The sequence below is a fragment of the Zeus faber genome, assembly GCF_960531495.2.
Source record: "Zeus faber genome assembly, chromosome: 18".
NCBI lineage: Eukaryota > Metazoa > Chordata > Actinopteri > Zeiformes > Zeidae > Zeus > Zeus faber.
The window spans coordinates 7,320,972-7,337,113 of record NC_137210.1 but is presented as its reverse complement, the minus strand read 5'-3'; the positions used below and the strand labels follow the sequence as shown (position 1 = coordinate 7,337,113).

Here is a 16,142-nt window from a genome sequence, read left to right as displayed (position 1 = left end):
ATACTAATAACCTAAAATAAAACATGTGAAATACTGTAAAATATGCATTCAATTATCAAATTATCTAAATTCAGAAGGATCCGGCTGAGGCTTATCCATCATTTTGAGCTGTAGTGTAAAATATTTGGATATTGTGAAGACTAGATATTTTTAAGTGGAATAACCCCCGATGCTCATATTCGTATTTCACCATTTTCTTTTTTGATCAAATTGTCTCGAAATTGACAAAATGGTGCATCACGACAAAATTAATTTCAATCCCACAGTAATAGACAGAGAGTAGCATTGATTTATGGCCCAGCCCTGCGGCAGAACATGTGATATCGTTTCCCTTGAGCAAACAAGCTGGAGTCAATACACGACTTGACGACGAAGACACTGAAAACACAGGAAAACACCTAAAATACCAAGATTGTGTTTTTAAGTTTAAAGATATAACTTTGAATATGGAATGCCACGAATATAATCGAATATAATATAAAGTCTGACGGCACTCTATCTATGCATGTATTATGTGTGTGTGTGTGTGTGTGTGTGTGTGTGTGTGTGTGTGCGCGTGTCTGTGAGTGTGTTTGTGTGAGTCATTATCAAATCTAGACGAATACAGCGTTCACAAAACGTGACCTAAAAACGTAATAATTTCAGCTCACAAAATACGCTTTATTACAGCTGTTGAGAAATTTCTTAAAATGTACCAACGTCTCTCAGCTTTGCTCTTTTTTTTTTTTTTTTTTTTTTTTTTGCTCTGTCAATTTTGGGGGAAAGAAAAAAAGAAATCAACAGGCGATAAAAAAGCGAAAGCGGGGCTTTCCAGGGCGTTGTTAAGCCCCGGAACGGCCGTCTTATTTCTAGATTCTCCAGCAGAAATGGCAGAAGAATGCCACAAAGATGAGAATCCACTCCCAGAGAGCCATTAAAATCTGCAGTGTGTGGAGTTAGTGGAGTTCCTCCTCCAGCAGCAGCAGCAGCAGCAGCAGCAGCAGCAGAAGCAGCAGCAGCAGCAGCAACAACACAGTGCTGCTCTGCCCTCTAGCGGCCACGCCCTGCTTCCGCGACCAATTCACATAGGCCGAAAGAAGGATCCACCTCAGGGGGTCTCTTACGTCTCCATCTCTCTGCATGGATATCATCACTTTGGAGTCACCTTTCTGTTTTGTTGTCTTCATCTATCTATCTATCTATCTCTCTCTAGTATATAAAAACCCCCTTTCACTGAATGAGGAAGAAACACCATCCTATCTTGCTTCTCAACTTGATGTCATCATTCAACTGTGACAACAAGAAGCACTTATTTGTGAGATAAGAGCGCTTTGTGGGTTTTTTGCTCTTGTTTTTTTCCCCCCCTACTGCAACGCCACGGCGATAACCAGAACAAGTCTGCAACACTGGATGCGGTGGTTACTGATGCAACGCCACGGCAACCAGGGCTGCTGCGGTCGCCGCTAATGCTAATGACCGCGTTTTCCCGGGCACCGCACAGGACTCATCCCCCCGGTTAATTAAACACCGGTCGCCTCCATCCCTTGCTCTCGCTCTTTCTCTCTCTCTCTCTCTGGCCTGTGGTTAAAAAAAATAAATAAATAACTTTATTATTTCAGGTCCTTCCCAACAACAAGGAGCGCAGGGTTTTTTTTGTTTTTTTTCATCTACGTAATTAGCAAACGTGAAAATAAAAGACGCTTGGAAATTCGAAATTCAGAAGCGCTGGTGGGCTGTAATTGTCCAGGAAAAACAAAACAAAAAAAACAACGACAAAAAAAAAAAAAGAAAAAGAAAACACTAACAACCGCAACAACAACAACAACAACATGGCTTCTTCCTTGTCCCCTTCCACTCTCTGTCAATTATCTCACACCGTGCGAAGCCACGAAACACGATGAGGAAACGCTTGCGTCCGCAGATGCAATCCCGATGCTTCAAATCTACTGCCCTGTTTCGTATGGGGGAACAGGTGTCACCCCGACAACCCTATCGAATGGATTAGGGGGGCGGGGGTTATGAGATAATCACGGGCACCGAACAGAACATTTTTTCAAATATGCTGCAGCAGATTGCTCATTTTCTAAATGCATCATCTGTTGTGTTGTGGCCTTTTCGTCCCACCACAAACCCCACCGGCACCCGCTGGGAGTCAAACTGAGATCAGATCAATTAAGCTAATGATACTAACCTAATGTGATATTTTTCTTTTTTTTTTGGGGGGGGGGGGGGGGGGGGGGGGGGGCGCGTCATAACTGCGGGGATTTACAACTGTCGATAAATCTGCTCCGAAATCAAAATGGGAGGTTTGCTTGAAAAGTGACTATTTTGAGAAGTTGTTACAGGTTACGGGGCTTTCATTTTTAATCTTGGCATTTTTTCGGGCTAAAAGTATCTGGAACACGACAATCGCAGTACCCACAGATATGGTTGAGGTCTCGTTAGGACCCGGACGTTTTAGACATCTTTCCGTTCGAGTTTGATCGTAAAAAAATGATAATTTTTTGGGCTTCGGGAGCGGGCCGCTTTGTGAGATCACCATCCAAAGTTTAAGTTTAAGTCTAAGCTTCATTTCTCTGAACTAATTCCCCTCCTGCCACTTGCGAGTATGACATCTAGACAGATAGCTTGAGCCGGTGCTGTGTTTAAAGGAAACTCTGAAAACTTTGACTGGCGCTGCATTTCACAAAACATGTGACACAAACAGGCAACCATACAGAGCAGAGAAAACAACCATGTGACACGAACAGCCGATCGTACAGCAGAAGTGCCGGTTCTTCCACGGCGCTCATCGGCCAGGACGCTCGCAGGGATGAGGCCCCTGGAGCGGACGCAGCGGGTCTTCCTCAAACAGCCACTTGAAGTCGAAACTCCCACTCGTCCCAACCAGAGCTCAGCGTAGCCCCCATCCCGGCAAAAGGAGAGCAATTAACGAAAGAATCCCCGATTTTCAGTGGCGTCTGTCTGACAGGGTCGGAGAGAGTTCCTCGGTTTGCTCCAAATGTCCCCGCACATAATCACAGAGATTCATGAACCTTGGATTAGGAAACCTCGGTGTGGTGTGGGGACGGTCTGTTTGAGCAGCCAAACCTGACCTGGATCTAGGTGATTGGGATCAGAGTGGCTGCATGCCTGCTGCTCGTTGGTTGGTCTAACGAGCAGTCGGTAAAACCGCCATCCCCACACACCCTCAGGATAGGAGCCCTGTCATGACCTATCCTGGTATGCAGCCACTCTGACCCAATCACCTAGATCCAGGTCAGGTGTAGCTGCTCAACCTCAACCCTGTGTATTGCTGCCGACAGCCATATGTATATATATTTATTTTTGTGTTAAAGTATCTTGTGAAAGCACCAATAGTCACCCCCCCCAGAAAATCAACATTGAGGTATGTGGTCTAAAACATATGGTGATATTTTATTTTGTCAATATTGTCCAATCACACCGTTTTTTTTTTTTCTTTGCTTATTTCTCCAACGTCTCAGTTTCTTTGGAGTGAAGGTTGAGAAATATCCAATTCAAAATGGAAAATGAATAAATAGCTCATAAGTATGTGTATTAAAATCTGCAAGAAAATTGATAGTTAATAATAAGTTTATTTTAAGATGTATGTCGTTCCCACTTCTAACAGATTTGAATGCGTGAACTTATGAGCTATTCATAATTTTTCCATTTTTGATCTTATATCACATACAGTATGTATTTTTATATGTACACTAAATATGTAAATTCTACAATCCATGTTCTTGCATATTTTAATGAACTGAGCTATTAATTAATTTTCCATTTTGAATCTTACACTAGTATTACTGCCTCACTAGTTCTCCCTCTACATTATCCCAATACACCCTTAATAAAATTTTCATATCTTATCATGTTAGTTCTGGAGCCTCTGGATAAAAAAATGTGCAGTTACAGTACCTACTGTTACATACAGTATACTGTATGTACAGATTATCTACATACTGTATCTACACATACTTATACAATTTCACATTTTTGTCAGAATGTGAATTGTTGACACAGGTTTGTTTTTACCAATCACCATTTCTCCTGCAGCTCTAATAACCCCATGGATAGTAATATTAGTAAATGCAGTAAGATGATGTAATATTATTAAACCATATAATCAATGCCTCCACACTTGCAGCTGCTGGTTTTCAGTGTGTTCCCATGCACTCACTGGTGTGTGGGCCAAGTCGGACTCCTGCAGCACCATGGATTTGGACTGACTCAGGCGCTCCCCGGGACTCTGGGGCCCCTTGATCCGCATCTGCACACCGCCCTGCGCCACCCCGGTCAGCTGCTGCGGCAAGACCAGTGGGGGCTGCCTCGCCACGCCCTGGATATTGGTGATTCTGTGGATATCATGTGCAATGGAAAACACGGGAGTTAATCATTAAATTCGCTTTGTTGTGCAGCATCATCATCAGCGTTTTTCTTCTGGTTGTAAATGACGTGTGAAGTCGGCTGTGCAGGAGTCGGTGGTTGCCAGGTCTTAACTGTAAAACATCAACTTTCAAAAGAAATTCAGCGGACTGAACTGGCAACCCCACGGCACTGACACGCACACTGAGTTTCACAGTGGAGTGGATGGATGAACGGTTATGTGTCCAAAAATAGCTCCGACTGCATTTTCAACAGGAACAACAACCACATATACTGTATGTTTATGCGCCACAGTGCATGTGCGTACTACAATTCAGATGTTATTCAGAATATGGCAAAATTCCCAATATTGCAGCTTTGTAGAGGTTTACTGGTTTATTATTGACTGTTTATTTTTAGGTTCATTGTATATTGAATCTAGCCACTGGGGGTGCACAAGCCAGTGTATCATCAGTGCCGGTCCCAACCCCCGATAAATAGAGAGGGTTGCGTCAGGAAATGGAGGAGTGTTGCATGCAATTTAGGGAAGAGGTAAGGCAGGCAATAGGTGGGAATGAACGGTTACCAAATGACTGGGAAACAACTGCAGAAGTGGTGAGGGAGACGGCCAAGAAGGTACTCGGTGTATCATGTGGGAAGAGGAAGGAAGACAAGGACTCTTGGTGGTGGAATGAGGAAGTACAGGAGAGCATCGAGTAGAAGAGGTTGGCGAAGAAGAAATGGGATAGTCAGAGATGAAGACAGGAGTACAAGCTGATGCGGCGCAGGGCAAAGAGAGAAAAGGAAAAGGCATACGACGAGTTGTATGACAGGTTGGACAGTAAGGAAGGAGAAATGGACTTGTACCGATTGGCAAGACAAAGCGACCAAGCTGGGGAGGATGTACAGCAGGTTAGGGTGATGAAGGATAATGATGGGAATGTGCTGACTGGTGAGGAGAGTGTGTTGTGAGGGTGGAAGGAGCAATAGAGGAGTTGATGAATGAAGAAGAAGAAGTGCAGCAAATTGGCAAGGATGAGGTGAGAACAGCATTTTGGCCCAGATGACATACCTGGGGAATCATGGAAATGGCAGTGGCTTTCCTAACAACTGTTTAACACCATCCTGGAAAGGGAGAGGATGCCGGAGGAGTGGAGAAGAAGTCTACTGGTACCCATCTTCAAGAATAAGGGAGACCTAAAGAGCTATAATAACTACAGGGGAATAAAGTTGATCAGCCACAGCATGAAGCTATGGGAAAGGGTAGTGGAGGCTAGGTTAAGAGGAGAGGTGGGGATCAGCGAGCAGCTGTATGGTTTCATGCCAGGAAAGAGTACTACAGATGTATGTTTGCTTTAAGAATGCTGATGGAAAAGTACAGGGAAGGTCAGAGGGAGTTGCACTGCGTCTTTGTGGATTTAGAGAAAGCATATGATAGGGTGCTGAGAGAGGAAGTGTGGTATTGCATGAGGAAGTTGGGGGTGGCAGAGAAGTACGTAAGAGTGGTACAGGATATGTACGAGGACAGTCAGACAGTAGTAAGGTGTGCAGTAGGCGTGACAAAGACATTCAAAGTGGAGGTGGGATTGCATCAAGGATCAGCTCTGAGCCCGTTCTTGTTTGCAATGGTGATGGACAGGTTAACAGATGAAATCAGGCAGGAGGCTCCGTGGACTATGATGTTCACGGATGACATTGTGATCTGTAGCGAGAGTAGGGAGCAGGTTGAGGAGAGCCTGGAGAAGTGGAGGCATGAGGCATTAGAGAGAAGAGCAATGAAAGTCAGCAGGAGTAAGACAGAATACATGTGCCTGACTGGGAGGGAGGGCGGTGAAAAGTTAAGAATGCAAGGAGTGGAGGTGGAGAAGGCGAATGAGTTCAAGTACTTGGGGTCGACCATCCAAAGCAGCAGAGAATGCGGGAGAGAGGTGAAGAGGAGAGCACGGGCAGGGTGGAGTGGGTGGAGAAGAGTGTGCCTATCTGTCTCTTTCTATCCATCTATCCATGTATCCATGTCTATCCGTGTGGTTTGAGCAGCCACACCTGACCTGGATCTAGGTGATTGGGATCAGAGTGGCTGCACACCTGTTGCTCGTTGGTTGGTCTAACTAGCAACAGGTAAAACCCCCATCCCCACACCCACTCAGGAGAGGAGCCCTGTACATGTCCATCTGCTCCTTTGCTTGTTCAAACGAGCCCACTCTCTACAATAAACTGGTGTTTACCACCCCGTCTTCTGTGTCTCTGTGCCGGAGGGCCCTGAAAACGCCACTTGGTTGGCGTGTGGTAGGAAACCTGCCACTCCATCCATCCATCTAGCTATCTGTCTAAGTCTGTCTATGTCTGTCTGTCTATCTATCTATCTATCTATCTATCTATCTATCTATCTATCTATCTATCTATCTATCTATCTATCTATCTATCTATCTATCTATCTGTCTGTCTGTGTCTTATTGTGATTGACAGACCTGGATAATTTTTTACATTTCATTTAACCAGGGTAGTCACATTGAGATTGGATCTATTTTTGAACAGGGCCCGAGCCAAGAAAAGCAGTGCACAAAACAATCACAACTTATATAAGCTCATTGTGTTTTGCTTGTTACAGGGTGTTTGTTCTGCGTACACACACCAAGAGGCCAGAGATTTGCGCCATGTGCATTTAACCCGGAAGCGGATTCACCAGTCGGTCAGAAGAGTTCAAAATATCATCTTGTTCTGATCATTCATTTTTATTATGATTGATATGTGCATGTAAAAGTACTGATAAAGAAGCAAGGCATGACTCTTAGATAGCCATGCTTTTACTCTGCTGGAAGGTGTATTTAGGCTAGGCTCGTTGATTCCCTCTGCAGCCATGCATTGCGCTAACACAATTAGCATGCAGCGATGACAGACAAATACTTAGTATGGTCAAATACTTAAATAATCAATGCCGTCTTTCAAGTAATTTTAAATCCTCACTCAAATGCATATGATCTTAATTGATATATGCTCTCAATGTAATGCTTCTCACAAAGAAAGTGAAAAAGTGCAAAGAACCATGTTAAGTGTTTCTTCTCATTGTGTGATGGCCAGGTTCCTGTTAAGGGCCCCAATTGCTTCACCACAGTTGCAACATGTCTACTTATGCAACATGTGTCTCACAGTAATGAAGGAAACCTCTGGGCTATATTTATTTCAGCAGAAAAGAAAATAGTCAGACTGCACTTGCCTGCACATACATGCACAGGGAAACATACTATGGATCCAGTGCATCCAAAAAAAAAGTTTGTTTGCCTCCCAATAAAAATATATAAAAACAGTAAATAATAATAATAATAATAATGATAATAATAATAATAAATTAAACTAAATTAAATCAAATAATAATAATAATTTGCTGTGGGGTACAGAGAACCAAATAAAATAAAAAAGACCTAAAATAATAAATACAATACTGTATATGTAAAAGAAAAAAAACAACTTGAAAAATAACCCTGATTCACATCCCTCCAGAAAAATCAATCGTTTGGTGAGGCAGTCCAAAAAGAAGTTTAAATTGAATTACTCAACCCCATTTGATTAATTCCTTTCAGAGGTGAAATTATTTTGAAATTGAAAAGTTACAAGCCTATTCTTGAATAATATCCTTTACCCTTAACTTTTAAAATTCAACTCATTGCAATACAAAATGTAGAATATTCAATTTAATATCATATATGAGCTCAGACAGTGTCTACTGTAAGTTAAAATGGTTGACTTTTTCAGATCAAAGAGCAAAATGGTATTTACTGTGTTCACCTTACTTCTGTGTGCCAGTGTAATATGTAGATGTTTCCAGCGAACAATCACCGCTCAGACAGTGATCAGATATGTGAGGTAGAGACGGCTGGGCTTTTGTGATGCGCTCAGTTGGTATATTTAGAAAAGTTCAACAACAGGAAACCAGTGATGCCCTCTGCACAACGGAAGAAGCCGAAACCTCCAAATCGACTCCCCAGAGGGGCCCGATCTGTCTTATCTGAGAGTTATCTGTGGCAAAAAACTCACATTTTAATTTGGAATTCTGATTCAAAGCCAATGCGAGGTGTTTGAGCAACACTTACAAACACTGACATTCAAACCCGATGCCAAACTTGTAAAAAAAGTAATCTATATTATTTATAACATATATTTTTAAAAGAATAAATATATATATATATATATCGTTTGGATATTAAAATAAATAAAATATAAAAAACAACAATATTTTTTATTTTTATTTTACATTTTGTGGCCCCGGGGGTTCCTACCTGGTCCCCGCCATCCGTCTGTCAGTGGCGGCTTGCAAGAGTGAGAAAAACAAAAAGAAACGGGCTCCTTCCATTTAGAGGAAGTGTTTGAGGTCACGTGGCCTACACTCAAACCCCAGTGCATCTCGCAGTGCGACAAGCCAACTTGACTGGAGTGTGTGTGTGCGTGCGCGCGCGTGTGTGTTTCCTGAGTAGTGACACTTGTTCGGCGACCGTCTCACAGCCTATAAAGAAATAAAAACCAAGACCGAAAAACTGTGTGGCAGGAGATGGAACATTTAGACGCACGCACGCACGCACGCACACACACACACACACGCACACACACACACACACACACACACACACACACACACACATACACACACACACACACACACACACACACACACTGCATCTACAGAATAAACTAATAAGCAGCAAAAATGACTTATTTGTTGTTTGTTAATGCTATGAGGGCCGTAGCTGGAAATCCCACTTTACACCGAATCTGACACACGACGACAACAAACGGGAAGTCCATTCATTCTTATGGAAAAGTTGGATTCCGCGATGGAGGCACCGGGATGCGTTCAGATCTTCAAACTCATCAAACAGGTTTCGGTCCAACACGACGACCGGGAGCGACATCAGCCCGGTTTGTTTTATTGGAACTGGACTTAAAACTGAGTGACTAAGTCACGTATTTCAGAATAATGACGTTGATGTCGCATGTCAAACTACGCGCCGTGGCACTGGGGAAAAAAACAAGCTCTTTCATTTTCCCTGTCGTGCATTATTTTGTGACGCGAAACCCAGCATCCGCATCCCACAGTCGGACCCCCCCCCCCCCCCATTTAACATGTTCCACGAATGACAGTTTAACGTCTGTATGTTTGTGGAATGTATGTGTGCGATATTAAACTAATATGTTAACAACAATATACCAAAAGGAATCTGCCTTTAACTCTTTTCGGGTAATTATTCCGCAGACCTTAATAAATGATGAAAGGACTGCGTGAATGTCAATTTTTGGTATATTTTAAAAAGCCATTAACAAAGTACTTAGATAGAAATAAACTCTGTTTCCTAATAGTTCCTTCCTAATAATTTCCTATATTTGATTCAGAAAATAAAGGGTTCCCCCAGGGGATTATTAAAGTGTCAATGAAAGTGACACTTTATGAATTGATAAAATAGTATCTTGTGTTTTCTAAAATAACAGTCATGTTATATAGAGAGAGCGGAGCCTTTATGAAACTGACTTTGCAGAAGTGGAATTCTAGTTTCTTGTCGCTAGAGGGAGCCATCGCTCGATTGCATCTTAGAAAATCAGGAAATTGTTGCTGTTGTTGTAATATCCCCACACAGATACCCGACGCACAACGTAATTGAACTCCAGAAAATTAGAATAAAAACGCTGTAGTTTTTTTTTTGAGTATGTAAGCTTGTAAAACATGTATTAAACAGGGGTTTATGTTTGTGTTCATTGAAGGGAACGCAGACGGGGCGCGCTGGTCAACCGTGTGGGCGCTGAATGCGCATGTGCAAACTCGCGTCTGAGGCACGTATCAGGAAGAGGGAGGCTGATGCTGCGTTCCGTTGGGTGGCGGAAGTCGGTTATTCCCAGTGCCGGTACCACGGCCACTCACATTAAACTGTAAACTTCGAAAAGCATCTACACCTGAATCTACTAGAGTAGTTTATATATATATATATATATATATATCGAAGTTAAAGGTGTTCCCAACAACCGAGCGGTTGTACAATGAAAATGTCCGTACCTTTGACAGTTTCCCACTAACAGGGCGGACTTCTGCGAGTTTCGCGGAACGCAGCACCATTCCCGTAAACTCAGGCCGACCCTCAACTTCCTGAAAATCAGGTACGATCGTTTCTGCGTTGACATAAAACGTCACATTAGATTACAATAATAATCATTAAATCGTTAAATTATTCTAACAAACAACTCCCCACATTCGGCTATGGCCATTAAAGATAATTCGTTGTGATGTGCTGTCGTCGAATCACAAAATTCACATTCCCAACCGTTTTTGAGTGGGAAGAGCCCGTCGAATCACATTCAGAGCAGCAGCAGCTATGCACCATTTGTGGTGAAGCGGGAACACGTACAGCCAATAATAATAATAATAATAATAATAATAATAATAATAATAATAATAATATTATTATTATTATTATTGTTATTATTATGTTAAAAAAAGTGTTGTTATTATTATTATTATTATTATTATTATTATCATTATTATAATAATAATAACAATAATAATAATATTATTATTGTTATTATTATTATTATTATTATTATTATTATTATTATTATTATTAATACGATTTATATTATAATTGACAATAATGATACTAATAATGATATTAGTGTAGTAATAATAATCACAATAGTGTTGTTATTATTATTATTATTATTATTATTATTTATTATTATTATTATTATTATTATGAATAATAAGAAGAAAAAATATAGCTGCAGGCAGCAATACGCAAGGTCCAGGGTAGTCGGTCCTTCATTAAAGCAACGCTACGTGACTTTGTTTTACCTTCGAATAACAGCTTGAGAATCATTTCGATGGTGCACTGACTTGTAATATGCAGAATGGAACGGAATGGCTTTCATCCCCCCCCGAACGCCTGTTCCTGCACTGTCTAACTTCTGCGTTCGGGTACGAATCAGCGGGGGAAGTGTGTCACGCCTCAAGGCACCACGTCACTTCCTTGATGTTTGGCCCAGGGAACGACGTCTTTTTGCGTCCACTTCGCAGTGTCCAGCCTGTACCTCATCCCGACGAAGAGAGCCTCTCAGCGCCGACAGAAATGGCGAATTAACACTTTCTATTAAAAGTTTTCTCATGTGTTTGTTTCCCCCCACCCTCCAGTATTTTCTGTACACTTTCTGTCTTTTCATTAAAGTTTGCGGCGTTTAGCTGTAGGAAACTGTATGTGCGTCTTTTAAAACAATTTATTTTTTACTTTAAACCAAACCTTGTTATTGTTATAACTTAACTTGTGTGTGATGTTCTGTCTCGTGTGTGTCAAGGATGACGTATTTAGGTAGGTCTACGTATTTACGGAGGTTTATGATAGTAGTCGAACTTACGGAGTTTGGTGGTGGCTTCTTTCCTTGAATTCAATTTTAACAAGTTAGGTTTCCATGAATTACGAAAAACGTTGTCGTATTTCTGTGAGTAATTACCATACGGCTTCAGGGCTTCGCTGGATCTTGAACGCATCACTCAGTCATACATTCGAGTGGACTCAACTCAATGTGATCACAAGTTTTTGTGGACGAATGTCTTTCATATTTTTCATTAATCCGGCCAAGTAATGGGTACGCAAGAGATAAAATAAAAATCAAACAGATCCACAGACAGCGACCAGGTGAGGAGGTACATAAATACACACACAAACGCCAAGTTTGTAATCAGTAACCGCTACAGAGCGACAGAGTACACCGCACACTGGACACAGTGCCAATGTACATTCTTGATCAGAACTTGCATATTTAATATTTAATAAAGTAAATAGTATGATGATGTCATAAAGTGTCTTACTATAAATCTCATCTCGTTCATTTTGTTTACAAATAGTGGCATATCGGTCAAGCAGGACCACCTGAATACTTGGGGTCAAATTTGGTCGGTTTTTCACTTAATTTCTGCTCCGTATGTGGATCGATTTGGAATAAACTTGAGCCATAAGGTGTTTGTGACATACTGGTTCAAACGAGATATCAACCGTGTTCGTAGTTTGGCTTAAAAACAATTCAGAGAATTTTTCCCAAGCAATAACCATAGGGGGTCCAGCCCCAGGGCAGGAAGACTGATACGGCACCATGCACCTGAAAGAATTTATCAAGGCATATAGTCCTGTACAATCTTAAAAGCAGGGTATATTCTATATTTCTTGATTTTTTTTTTTTTTCCAAAACTACTGAAGTGGTGCTGTAGACTCATGAATTTCTATTGACAGTTAACTCTTCAACAATGTCTGAATTGTGGGATCCACCATTTAAGTTATGGGGTTTTCCCACATTCGTTTATGTAGACATAAGAGTATAATGGCGTTGCTGAGTATAATGCTGCTGCTGCTGCTGCTGCTGATGATGATGATGATGATGATGATGATGATGATGATGAGAACGAGACTGGAAAACATTGCCTGGTCATAAATGAGCGAATGCGTAGCTCGCAGACCGAGTTCTGTCAGACACCTCAATGGCGCCTCCCGCCCGGCCTATTTCAGCAACCCTTCCTGCCCCGCCTGCTTTGCTGCCTGCTTTGCTGTGTTGCTGCGCTTCCTCCACCTCCCCTGCATCAACCTGTTGGGCTCTACTCTTCTATCCGATGGGTGGATTCTAGCTCATCACTCCTCGGTATATTTCGAGCTCATTAAGTATGCCTATGTTTGGGAGTGATGCGCGGTAGCGCCCAGACAGCAAACTCAAAGAATGCAAAATAAATAGAGATCGTTTAAAAGTAAGTCAAGACTCATTCTGAATGACCATAAGCCTTTTTTTTCACCCGCCCTTTTGGTCCCTACATCCAGCTTGCGCCATGGCCGACGATGCCCTTCCTCTGAGCGAGCGGTACGAGGCCTGCATGGTCCTCAGCGGGGTGGGCGACGCCCTGGGCTACAACCACGGCAGCTGGGAGTTCGAGAGGAATGGCGAGGTGATCCACCGGGAAGTGGCGAAGAAAGGCGGGCTGGCCAGGCTGGACGCCAAGGACTTCTTGCTGAGCGACGACACGGTCATGCACCTCGCCACCGCCGAGGCGCTGACGGAGGTTGGGAAGAAGGGAAAGGAAACCCTGCAGCGCCTCATTGGGGAACTGGTGAAGAAGTACATAGAGTGTATGACGGACATGCACGGAAGATCGGCAGGTTGGGAAAGACCTTCCAATCTGTTTCTGTGTCGGCGGTCTCTCTTTTTATGATTTTCTGATCTGCTCCTTGAAGGCTTTAGCTTTCAAGTGTTATCAAGGATAAACCTGAAGCTGAGGCTGCGGTGGAATGGAGATCAAAGGCTCTGTTTTAACAATGCTACACAGAAGGTTGTGAGGACAGTCGTGTTATCTTTTGATTGATTGATTTTTGAGTTGCATTTTCAGACTTTGCTCCCTCTAAACTGTATTTTTTTCCTGCATCCGACCTCAGTTTAACCCCCATCCCGCAACCCATCAGCAGCAGAAGACAGTGAAATATTCACTGCCTGTCCTTTCCGTCTTCTTGGTCCTCAGGCTTAACCTGCCTCTCCAGTATGAACCTCCACAGTGGGAGGCTCGACGGAGACCACAGGATCCCCTTCAACAAGCGAGGCGGAGGTTGCGGGGCGGCCATGCGGGCCATGTGCATCGGCCTGCGCTTCCCCAGCCCTGACCAGGAAGGGCACCTGATTGCGGCTAGCGTGGAGAGCGGCCGGCTGACCCACCACCACCCCACCGGGTACCTGGGCGCGCTGGCGGCCGCCCTTTTCACCGCCTACGCGGTCCGAAGGTCCCCGCTGGTGGAGGCGTGGGGGCACGGCCTGATGAAGGTGCTGGAGAGGGCCAAGGAGTACATCGCGCAGGCTGGACACTGCGTAGACCAGAACCTGCAGAACTGGTGAGTGGTGAAAGACATTTAGTGAAATGACATGTTGACTTAATTTTCAAGCCGGTCCCCTCTCCCCGCCACCGAAGAACCGGTGCAGCATAGCGTAGCCACGCTGCCGGTGCTCGATGCTGCTTCCTCCGTCGTGTTGGGTCGTTCATGAACGATCCGATTTTTCTGAACGGCTCAAAATACTCTTGTTTCAAGTTTTACAGTTTCATGTCGTAGTTTGTTGTAGTTGCTGTCTCCTCTACTGTTTTGTTCCCACTGACACTGGAACCATGACCGGCCCCTTTTCTGACATGTTTGTGACGTTGAACGTGACGCACTAGAAAAAATACGGCATTTCTCCTGGCAATGGGAAAGGTTTCAAGCGCATGTTTTTCGCGGAGAACAATGCTGCTTTGCTTATGGTGAAAATAGCATTAAATATGTCTTGATGAAGATCATTGTGTTTCTGCTCTCAATAATCAAATCACTGTATGGCTATGACTCTTTTCGATCTTCTTTCCTTTCAAATTTGAGAACATTTTAAAATTATGATTAATCCTAAATAACTGCATAATAACCGTGCGATTAATGGCGATTAATAATTTTGACCGTTTGGCAGCCCTAATTTAAATACATCTTGACAGTTACAGTATTCTTTGTTGCACAATGCTGACCTAGCAAATAAAAGTGAATAACTTCTGTTTGGCAGCGACTACTTTGAGAATGCGTGGCAGGCCTACCTGACAGAGAGGGGCATCCTGGATGGAACCGGCACGCCCCGCTTCCCGGATTGCTACGGCGTGAAGGAAAGAGATCAGTTTTACAGCCGCGTGTCCTTCAAGGGCTGGGGGGGCTCCAGCGGGCACGATGCCCCCATGATAGCCTACGACGCTCTGCTGAGGGCCGGCGACTCGTGGGAGGAGCTGGCCAACCACGGCTTCTTCCACGGTGGCGACAGCGACTCCACGGCCGCCATCGCAGCCGCCTGGTGGGGAGCCCTGCACGGCTTCAGGCGAGTCCCCCAGCTGAACTACAAGAGGCTGGAGTACAGGAAGCGGCTGGCTGAGGCGGCGCGGCAGCTCCTCCAGCTCAGGTCTAAGCCTTTTGATGAAGACAAGTGAAAGAAACTGTACTTGCTTCGGGTGAAGTCCTCAGGCTTCCCATAATAGAGCAGAACCTTGCTTAATATGAAACACAGCTTGAGTTAGCGTTGCCCTGCACTGTATGTGCTGTCGTTAAACCATTGTTAACCTAACTACAGCGCACAGCAATGTCACGTTTACAAAGAATATAGAATAGAGTTATTGTGCCTTTTATTTGATAAATGCTGCCAATGTTTTTGTATTAAAATTGCCTTAGCATTCCTTATGTTTCAGTAACACCTTCAGGCACTATCATGGTCACAGTCAGATCATATGCAATATTTAAGAATAAGAAAAAATGCCTGAACTTCGAGACTATCACATTTTTGCTGTATACAAATCAAAATCTTTTTAGACTTTTATATGACAGTGAACATGCGCCGATCAGCCACAACATTAAAACCACTTGCTGAATATTGTGTAGCTTCCCCTCCTGCCGCCAAAACAGTTCTGACCCATCGAGAAATGGACTCCACAAGACCTCTGAAGGTGTCCTGTGGTATCTGGCACCAAGACGTTAGCGGCAGATCCTTTAAGTCCTGTAAGTTGCGAGGTGGGGCCCCCATGGATCAGGCTTGTTGTTCCAGCACATCTCACGGATGCTCGATCAGATTGAGATCTGGGGAATTTGGAGGCCAAGTCACCTCCTTGCCACCTTGAACTCTTTGTCATGTTCACCAAACCACCCCTGAACAATTTTTGCTGTGTGGCAGGGTGCATTATCCTGCTGAAAGAGGCCACTGCCATCAGGAAAGTCCGTTGCCATGAAGGGGTGTACTTGGTC

General features: G+C 43.5%; 2 protein-coding genes across 2 annotated transcripts in view; one reads left to right on the top strand and one right to left on the bottom strand.

Annotated features, from left to right (window-relative positions):
- Nucleotides 1-11,417, bottom strand: part of arhgap15 (Rho GTPase activating protein 15) — a gene marked incomplete at its 5' end in the record, with an annotated part of 54,774 nt that extends 43,357 nt beyond the window's left edge. The window contains 2 exons of the mRNA XM_080019525.1: nt 4,163-4,337; nt 11,413-11,417. Of these exons, the coding sequence (XP_079875651.1) occupies nt 4,163-4,337; nt 11,413-11,417 (180 nt within the window). The remainder of the gene's footprint in view (nt 1-4,162; nt 4,338-11,412) is intronic.
- Nucleotides 10,454-15,744, top strand: LOC307243799 (ADP-ribosylhydrolase ARH1-like). The gene is made up of 4 exons (XM_080018753.1): nt 10,454-10,485; nt 13,182-13,517; nt 13,874-14,237; nt 14,926-15,744. The coding sequence occupies exons 2-4, from the start codon at nt 13,190-13,192 to the stop codon at nt 15,335-15,337; spliced, it is 1,104 nt and encodes a 367-aa protein (XP_079874879.1). The 5' UTR covers nt 10,454-10,485; nt 13,182-13,189; the 3' UTR covers nt 15,338-15,744.
- The last annotated feature ends 398 nt before the right edge of the window (nt 15,745-16,142 follow it).

Excerpts from the sequence above, each read along its gene's own strand:
- LOC307243799 (XM_080018753.1), top strand. The coding sequence starts at position 13,190 with ATGGCCGACGATGCCCTTCCTCTGAGCGAGCGGTACGAGGCCTGCATG. Across the intron at positions 13,518-13,873 it reads CATGCACGGAAGATCGGCAG|GCTTAACCTGCCTCTCCAGT; the intron begins GTTGGGAAAGAC and ends CTTGGTCCTCAG. Across the intron at positions 14,238-14,925 it reads GACCAGAACCTGCAGAACTG|CGACTACTTTGAGAATGCGT; the intron begins GTGAGTGGTGAA and ends TCTGTTTGGCAG.